Source organism: Stereum hirsutum, assembly GCF_000264905.1.
Source record: "Stereum hirsutum FP-91666 SS1 unplaced genomic scaffold STEHIscaffold_1, whole genome shotgun sequence".
NCBI classification, from domain to species: Eukaryota; Fungi; Basidiomycota; class Agaricomycetes; order Russulales; family Stereaceae; genus Stereum; species Stereum hirsutum.
The window spans coordinates 913048-922040 of record NW_006763131.1 but is presented as its reverse complement, the minus strand read 5'-3'; the positions used below and the strand labels follow the sequence as shown (position 1 = coordinate 922040).

Sequence of the window (8993 nt, the reverse complement as noted above, 5' to 3'; positions counted from 1 at the left end):
GTTCCCAAGATATGGCAAAAACAAGTGGGGGGATATTCAGGGCTAGGGGTCAGCTATGCTGGGTACATTATTTAGCAGTCGGATCTCGTTCCTTTTGGGTAGGATGGATGTCATATCATTACTATAGCATGTAACAGCGACAATATTTAGCTATATGGGCCTATGGTACGCTGAGAAAGTGAGGGGAGGAGGAGGAGCACATGGATCCAGGCCCTATCTGGGATGTAACCATGGTCTATATTGGCTGGGAGATATCTAGATGAGGTAGATATACCATTGGGTAAAGCCTCCATGGAGCTAAACCAGTGGAAATGTCCCTCTGTGGATATAGGGATAGGGAGGGGTGTTTCTGGGTTACTGGGCCAGTGAATATTATTCTGGGTGTAATTTAGATCATTTTTAGGTCCTGTAACTTCATGGTAAATCATATAAAATATATAGAAAGAGTATCCAGTAGTTATAGTGTTGCTACATATGCCTAAAAGCCCTGTAGAACTTGTTCCATGAGGGTGAGGAGGAAAGCAGGGAATATTTCGCAAATATTTCGATATATATTCGCCAAATCACCGTGAAATGTTCTGGAAATTGGTATGGGTACTGAAGAAACATATAGAAACATTTCTGGGTACATGGACTTATGGCGATCACCTTGTACAATAAAATTTTTTCACCACTATATGTCGCTTGTATATATATATGTGGTGCTGCACTATATATATAGAGATGTGGTCCATGATTGTTGTATTCTCTGGTTCGGGCTGACTGGGCTGTTCTCAGCAGCATTTGTATCTACTTTAAGGTGACATGCTTGTATTTAATACATTCCAGAGTATTTCTTGTCACTCCTCATGATTGCAGTACCAAAGGATCAGATGTCGGACAGGCCTCTCTTTGAAGCCCTACAACAGTAAGCTAGATATTCGCTACAACCTGTGACATCCACAACTAACTTGAAATCTACAGCTCCCATACTATCACAACCCCAGAACTCATTCTCATTCTCATCGTCCTTAATCATGTTCGGTTGGCACGTCCTGATGGTGTGAATATAAAGTTAATACCTATGACAATGGCTAATACAATTCACAAATACATACCTGTGTACTCGTTTCACCACTCCGCTCTAGCCTCACATTCTCGGCGGACTTGGTACATTTTGCGTGCTCGTGTGAAGTCTTTCCAGAGTATCGTCTCATGGGCTCCATTAGAGCCTATGGTGAGAAGCTCTGCATGTGCATTCCCAGAAGACCTGGGAGGCTGAGGGTTTGGCGATGATCAATTGCCAAGAGGTGTGGTTGGATGCTGCACTGTGGTATCCTGTGCACGTCTGCGATCCCAGGATGATTGGCGGGGCATCTCTGTGCAATGTTCATCCTCGCTGCGGAACATCCTGAAAGGTTGTCAGATCTAATTTCCACAAGAGACATGCAATAGGACTTCATACCAAGTAGTATTGGGTTGAGTGTGAAGAAGAACGCCCCACCGTATGTAGCAGAAATTGAACTCATCAGGAAGACAGTTCTGTTTTTGCAGCTGACAGCAGAGACTGTGACGCAAGGCATCTCGATTAGTATGAATGGGAGACATGTAATTAGTGCAATAGTAGAGGTTCATCCTGGTGGACCCAAGCCGGTTCAATCCACTCTCCTTTGTTAGGTGGTCCATGGCACGTATCTGCTCTGGGATGAATGGTTTCAAAGATTCCTTCAGGATCTCTGCATCCTACACCATGTTATGATGTAAGCCAATTTGGTCCACAACAAGTCATGCAACAGTCAAGTTCAGGTAATGGTGAACTTACCTCTGCATGCCCAAACAGGATATTTATGTCTTCTGGGGTGACATCCGGTGACATGTATGAGTAAGTTGTGTACGAATCCCCTGGTCGTCCTCCAGACGTGGCTCGTGAGCCCACAGGTATCATGATTCCATATGCGCAAGATTCAAATGATTTGACTCACTTCACACCCTTATAACCTTTCAAATGGCTAGAGTGTTCAATCATGCATCCTAGATGTTCCTCCGTGAAGGCTCTGAAGCGAACGGCACCGATCTAAAGTGAAAATTAATATGTATCAATATTGAATGAAATAATCAGAGGCAGTATAAGGACAGATTATACTATAATGCGCTTGTCACCAATTTTCTGCTCCCGTATTTGTGTAAAATTGTCGATCCCTAGATCCTTGAACCACTGTTCATCGGTCTTCTCCTCATGTTCTGCAGGTGCATTGATAAGAGTGATGTCTCGTCCACACCGTGCGTATACATCGGCTCTAGCTTGCACATGGGTCCACTTAAATGTGTTGGCATGGAGAACATGATCAGTCAACCCATCATTGAAATTCTACAGATATGGTGCATTCAAATAATAATAGAAGTCAGACTTGGAGTATAGCAAAATTGGAATGTTTGACCTTGGGGTGAAGAATGTCATCATTCTCTGCAGGACTCAGAGCATATCCATGATATTCTCCTATATTCTCTGCCAATATACCGTCCACATGTCAAACACATTTCTATTCTGCCGGTTGGTCTTTGCAGGTCCGGCATACTCCTGCCCCACATTGAGCTAAGTCTCATCCCATAATAATATCGATGGGTTTATTATAATAGTGGACTTACCTTTCTCCTTTTTGCCATCTTTAGGACTTTCCTTCCCATGTTCTGCACGAAGTTGTTGCGATGCTCTTCCTGTTATGTCGGCTTGTGGACGGTGCGGTCGGAATGCATGTTTGTGAGCCGTCTTTCTGACATCGAAGAAACAATACGTGTTCTCGATTATACAGGCAAGTCAATTGTATTTGAATGATTTGATGAAGCTGGGCCGGTCGTTACGAGCTTTATTACAGAAGGCACTATAAAGGGCATCAATTTTCCAATCTCTTGCCTGTGTGTATGATATCTGTCAGTATCACTGCAGGTATACATAGAACGGTCAAGATAGTCATTGTCCTGACGTACGTCTGGATACTGTCCAGTTGACAGAATTGCGGGACAAAGCCACTCTTCCCATGCTGTCTTAAAAGCATCAAGACAGGTCAGAAAGAAGATAGCGCCAGGGTTCCATGGTTGTGGGACAAAAGCCGGATTGCTGTCAAGGATGTCAAAGAACTCCTTGAGGTTTTTCTGTATCTTTCCAGGCGCCGGTTCTCTGACCTGTATAATATAAAAATCACAACTGTGTAGAATTGACGGCATAAATGTAGGCTGACCTTCAGAGAGATGTCATCAGGCATCCAGTCCTTCATTATTTCCCCAAATGCAGTCTTGAAAGAATACATCGCATATGCTCGCTGGACATGAGGTTCAGAAGGACAAGGCAGATTGGCGGGGTCACATATAAAGTTGATGACATCAAACAATCCTGTTTGCTGTGTTACATCCCAGAAACCACTAATTAGTCACAAAGAAAGTGAAGATTTGCATGACACCAACCTCCACAATATGAAGCCACAAGGGATCCTTATACGCTCGTTTAGGTACGGCGCGCATTTCTCGGAGAGAGTCGACAGTCTGAACAAGTGCGAGTGTGTCACCATAGGGCTCCCCATTCTGTATCATCATCTGAGATCTTAGCACATTCAAGAGCGATAGGATATAATCACACTGTGACTTACTGGTGGTCGGAAGTATGATCGCAGAGCTTCAGCCCATCTATTAACGTAGTACTCCTTCTCACCGTCAAAGAAAATATGCCATGCCGCTTGATTTCATGCTGTCAGAGTCATCTGCTCCCGTCGGAGGCTGGTTTCAAACATGAGACTCTCTGGTAATGCCAAAGATCTCTCACTCAATTGCAAATCTAGGACATCGTAGAGGAGAGAGAGCTCACGAGACTCTTTATCCTGTGCATCATTCACATTGTTGTTCTCTTTGAACGACTCAAGAGGCGGCAGATACGAGTGCCTAAGATTTTTGTTGTTTTCTTGCCGGTAGCAGCTCTCATCCAATTGGTCAACAATGAGAGAGTTCTTCATCAGCTCCACTCCCTAATTATCAAGGTAAGTAGTATTATTATCAGGATACTAAAGTTTCATCCAGCAAAAACGTACCTGTTCTGTGTCTGCGAACGACTTCTGCAATAAAAAAAGTACCTTTGCATTCTCTTCGTGAAGTGCTTCACTTGTCTCCGTTGGCCGTTTAGGATCTGGCCACTCAGCCCACAACCGTCTGAGAAAAGCTTCAACGACTCTCTTAGACTCAGCGCTTGGGCATCGTATCTGTGCAACAAATTTGAGCCATCGATGTGCAAGCGTCACCTGCTCACCACAGTATTGGTCTCTCACTCTTGGGCTTGCAAAGAAGTGGGGACATACCAGGTCATCTCGCTGCAACACTTGCTCTACCAGATTCTCCATGAGAGGCTTGTGATCGCTCCGGGTGCGAACAGGCTTGTGTTGACGGAGCTCGAGCTCTTGAAACGTACTGAAGATGGGCTCGTATTCACAGAAGGCTCTCTTAAGGATGACTCTGGAGAGGAGCAACGTAGACATGGTTTGTATGAGTAGAGACATGACAGCAGGAGTAAAGAGTCGATGATCACTGGCAGGGCGTAGGGCTCACGCAGACTGGGCAGTGTATACATGCCCACGCTCCGGGCATGAGGCTTGATGCTTCTATGGATCCCAGTTCACCCGTTCTCATGCTGATATCCACAGATCGGCCTACAGCTGGTGATTTCTAGTAGCAGACAAGAACATAGCATCTAATAACACAATACACACATCACACGAAACCGTCAGCATCTAATCCAGCACATATCACCTCCTTGAACAACACCTTCGCACTCTACTTCCCGCCAACCTCGTCCATGATCACGTCTGCGACATTGTCAAGCTCTTTCCGTGCTTTGCAGAGCGCAACGGCGCGTTCGACGCGTTAGGTGAGAGATTGTGTTCTCCACTACCTACGATTTTGCATTGGGGCCGGAGCAGGCCTTTGGCGTAGGTGGCGTGGAAGCATATTTCGAGGAAGACGGTGCGGAAGGTGCGATCGATCGCCTTTTTCCGAGTTGGCAGAGGTCGTGATCTGGAGAAATGAGTGGTGGAAGGGGTTCACGGTAAGAAAGACAAGAAGGGGTGGAGAGGGGAGAGGAAAGAGTACACACACACCACCCGATCCGCGAGGATCGACAAGTTCTTGTGGGCGATGTTTGCGAACGGCCCAGCATGGACGATCACCAGCATGCCATCCGCCGTCTGCATCAGGTTCAGCTTCACCGTATCCTTCATCAACACTGCAAGTGCGCCTCCCACCCCAATATCATCCGCCGTGATTGGGTCTCCGCACTTACTCGTCGCAACGACCATCGCGCCCAATTTCTCCCTCATGTCCGACAGACTCGTCGTCAGTGCGAGCACGGCCATGCACTCACTCATCTGTTTAACGTCTGCCATTGTAGCCTGGAACTTGAGCGAGTGGAAGAGTATAGCAATGAGAATCTTGAACTCCAGTACGGCTACATTTCATGAGCCGACATGAGCATTCATTGTCCAGTATTCGAGGCGAAAAGGAGAAATGTGCACCAAGTTGCCAGCTAATGCGGGTCGCAGAGGGTAACAAGACCGCTCCATCGATGAGGGAGTTCACTAGGCTGAGGCACGCCACCAGGGATGATTCAACGTTTGGGCTTGAAGACATGTGCGTCTTCGCCCCACACTTCAGGGTCGATGTTCATGGTGGTAAACGGAATATAGAAGGTCTATCGACGCGGCGACAGATGATTGACGATTAGTTGATTTTCATGACCTTGATGGACGGTGGTAGGGAAGCGGGCTCGATCCAGTCATGATGATTGTACTGGAGAGCAAGGCTCATACGAAGTGGTGCTGTAAGACCTGGGTGTTTGTCGAGCGCGTCGAGCGCGTAACGAAAGCCGTCATCGATGAGATAGAAGTGCGACATCTTGAGGATGCTGAGTAGGTATTCCAAGGACAGTTCGCCTTGTCTGTAACTGGTGAGCGTGGATCAGCTGGACAAATTAGAGAATACGTTCAACGTGATGTAACAGACCTCTCGTAAATGTGAAGCAGAAGATTGTCGAGATCCGTTTTTGTTGATGTGATGATAACTGGATTGATGTCTGATGATCCCTCTGCCACTAGCTCAATAGTGCTCGGGTTTTCGTCAGGATCACGTTGAGGCAACGATAACATGTCTTGAAATAGCCCAGAGCGAGCAGTGAGAATGCAGGCATGTACGTTGTACAGAACACCTTTGCTGTCACGACCGGGCGATAAGGGAGTCTAAGTACCCCACGGCTCAAGACAAGAGATGGTGGAAAATCGGAAAGGTAATTGATTGAGACTAATAGTCACCAGGAATAGACGATCCAAAAGCTGGAGAAATACATGCGAGTGCTACGTAGTATTTATACGAATCCCAAAACACCTCAATTGTAAGCAAAACGAAAAGTAAGATGAAATAATCAGAGGAGAGACAAAGAGGAAAGACAAATAATCGTGCACTAAGTTGGTGCACTAGAAAGAATACTGAGCGGCACAAACCACACGTCCGTAGCATGTAAACAAAGGAGTCCAAGGTAGGAAGAGAAGATAAGGTGAATAACGAGGCTAAGAGAAAGGGAAAAACGATCTGGAGAACAATGGGTACGGACTCTGTGAACATAAACAATTATCCTAGAGTAGTCAGGCACAGATAAAATACGGAGACACAGTAGAATAATAGTATGAACCAGTAGGAACCTCTCTATATCAAAACGTCGGCGATTGAGTGGAAACTGGTTGAGCTACACGAGGGGAAACACTATCTGATGGCCCTGAGCGATGTTGAGACTGAGATCGTGTTGTGGTATATTCCACAGTGGCCCAATTGCCAAGATTGTTGGATCAATAGAAAGCTCGAGTTTGAGAGAGTCCTCTGGAATTTTGTTCGGAGAGAAACCCCCCAGTATTGTGTCCTGTAGCTTCGTCCGAAGGGGTGTGGAAACCCTAGCGCGTCGGAGTCCGAAACGTTCCACAGGAACCGGCAGCTCGGTGCGAGCTTCCGTAGCTGCGATCGCTCCTCGCGCATGGCTTGAATAAAATCGTAAAAGCCCCAGATAAATTGGGGAAGCCTCCTTGGCATGTTGTGGTCCATGCAGGTACTCGGTCCGTCGTGTGTTGATAGGAGAAATGTCGCGGTAGACAGTTTACGATGGTCGAGACTTAAGAAATGAGGCTCGACGCACGAGTGCGGGACTTGCCGGCCTGGTTTCCTTATGTGGCTTATGGGGGTTTGACGAGGCTCGAAGGTTGAAATAAAATGATAGAAATGTGGGTAAAAATGTGGAGGACTCGTGGCAACCGTGGCGTCGTTTGTAGGTGGCGCGCGGAGGCGAATAATGCAGAAAATGAATTAAAAACAGGTCATATGCGTAGGGTACAGGTGGCGGTTATGACATTTGCACTGCGTATAAATAGGTGTCCCAGCAGCAAAAAGGGATTCATGTGCCCATCAGTTAAGAGAAAGGTTTGCAATACGCAAAACTCACCTTGAGCGTCAAGGAACCATCTGCAAAATAATAGCGCTCATGACGTAGTATAGGGATAGTGGCCTGAAGATTCGCAGAGTCCATCGTCGCAAGAGGAAAGACGACTTCCAAAAAAGCGACAACCAAGTATGGTGGTATTTGTGGCTACGCCGGACGCCATCTTCCTCCCTGCCTACATCTCCTTCTAGGTCACGATATTAACATGTCTTTGCCCACTCACATCCCTGCCCTTCCTGAACTGCTAAAGAATGATAGACAAGACTGGTCCCCAAATGTTCTGCGTACTTTCAGCCTTATAGACCGTGCATACGGTCGGTCTCTTCTCGTCATTCAGGAAGGCGAACAAGATGCCCATTGCCTACGCATCCATGGTGACACAATTGTGGCCCGCATCTTTCCTCTACTGGATGCGCTGGAACGTGAGGGTATGCAGAGAGACTGGGTCAGGAGCACGGGTGAATTGTTGGCAAGCATGGTCCTGCGTTTGGAACATAATGCACATGAGGTTGATAATATGTACGTACCTATTAGCAACTCCTGCTGTTTCTAGTCGAGTGAGAAATCAGGTAGAGTTGCCAGAACTCCTTCTGATACCTGTTATAAAACGGCTTGTTTAGAGACTCGGTACCAGTTCGAAGACCAAGTAATGTCATCACCGTCGAGCGTCCTGGCCGACGTGGCCACCCACGCAAGAATATTTCCGTTGACTGGCTTCGCGATGCTTTAAGCAAGAAGAGATCAATTCCACTTACAAAACTTGCAAGAATCATTGATGTCCATCGACACACTCTTCGACATTACACCAAAGTACACAGAGCCTACGTAGGGAGGAAGTTCAGCGACATCTCCGACGACGAACTAGACATCATTCTCACCGCATACCGCACTCAGAAACCTGGTTTGGGGATCCGATACATCCTTGGGTTCCTACGTGGTCTTAGAGTTCAAATTCAACGTGAGCGTATCCGTTTGAGCCTTCGTCAGATAGATGGGCTTGCGCAAGCCTTGCAGAACTATGAGGCCGTAGACGATCGCCGTTACTCAGTTCCTTGGTCAAACTATCTCTGGCATCTTGATGGTCATCATAAACTTATCCTTTGGGGCTTTGTAATCCACGGCATCATTGACGGGCATGATCATACAGTACGCCTCATCGCTGCTCACTCTAACAGTGCTTGAAAAATGTGTGAGTGACTAATGACGACTGGAATACAGGGCATGCCACGATTACCGGACGGGTACCTGTGCCTAAAATACCAATTAAAGGGTAGCCACAGCTTCCAGCTTTCAAATGAGCCCAGGGTCATGTCATTTGGACAAGAATTGACTGAGTTATGCTCAAAATAAGTTTCAGCCATTTTTATGCAGGACTAGAGTCATGGAGGGTGTAAAATAGGTCAGAGGTACCTATGAGTACCTGTATCCCATCTTACACCCCCCATGACTCTAGTTCTGCATAAAAAATGGCTGAAACTTGTTTTGAGCATAACTCAGTCAA

General features: G+C 46.5%; 4 protein-coding genes across 4 annotated transcripts; 1 reads left to right on the top strand and 3 right to left on the bottom strand.

The window, feature by feature from the left end:
• Window positions 1-1957: 1957 nt before the first annotated feature.
• Window positions 1958-4496, bottom strand: STEHIDRAFT_151321 (uncharacterized protein; the record flags this gene model as incomplete). Its single annotated transcript, XM_007298513.1, has 9 exons — window positions 1958-2053; window positions 2123-2347; window positions 2965-3159; window positions 3216-3374; window positions 3439-3555; window positions 3621-3706; window positions 3836-3992; window positions 4056-4079; window positions 4320-4496. The coding sequence occupies 9 exons, from the start codon at window positions 4494-4496 to the stop codon at window positions 1958-1960; spliced, it is 1236 nt and encodes a 411-aa protein (XP_007298575.1).
• Window positions 4497-4909: 413 nt separating this feature from the next.
• STEHIDRAFT_151320 (FTHFS-domain-containing protein) lies at window positions 4910-5643 on the bottom strand (the record flags this gene model as incomplete). The annotated part of the gene is made up of 3 exons (XM_007298512.1): window positions 4910-5031; window positions 5111-5461; window positions 5529-5643. 3 exons carry the CDS (start codon window positions 5641-5643, stop codon window positions 4910-4912), a joined length of 588 nt encoding a protein of 195 aa, XP_007298574.1.
• A 90-nt stretch (window positions 5644-5733) lies between these two features.
• STEHIDRAFT_151319 (uncharacterized protein) lies at window positions 5734-6158 on the bottom strand (the record flags this gene model as incomplete). Its single annotated transcript, XM_007298511.1, has 2 exons — window positions 5734-5950; window positions 6016-6158. The coding sequence occupies 2 exons, from the start codon at window positions 6156-6158 to the stop codon at window positions 5734-5736; spliced, it is 360 nt and encodes a 119-aa protein (XP_007298573.1).
• A 2093-nt stretch (window positions 6159-8251) lies between these two features.
• Window positions 8252-8635, top strand: STEHIDRAFT_34742 (uncharacterized protein; the record flags this gene model as incomplete). Its single annotated transcript, XM_007297866.1, has 1 exon — window positions 8252-8635. A coding segment is annotated over one exon (384 nt), but the record flags the coding sequence as incomplete, so codon positions are not given.
• Between the last annotated feature and the right edge of the window lie 358 nt (window positions 8636-8993).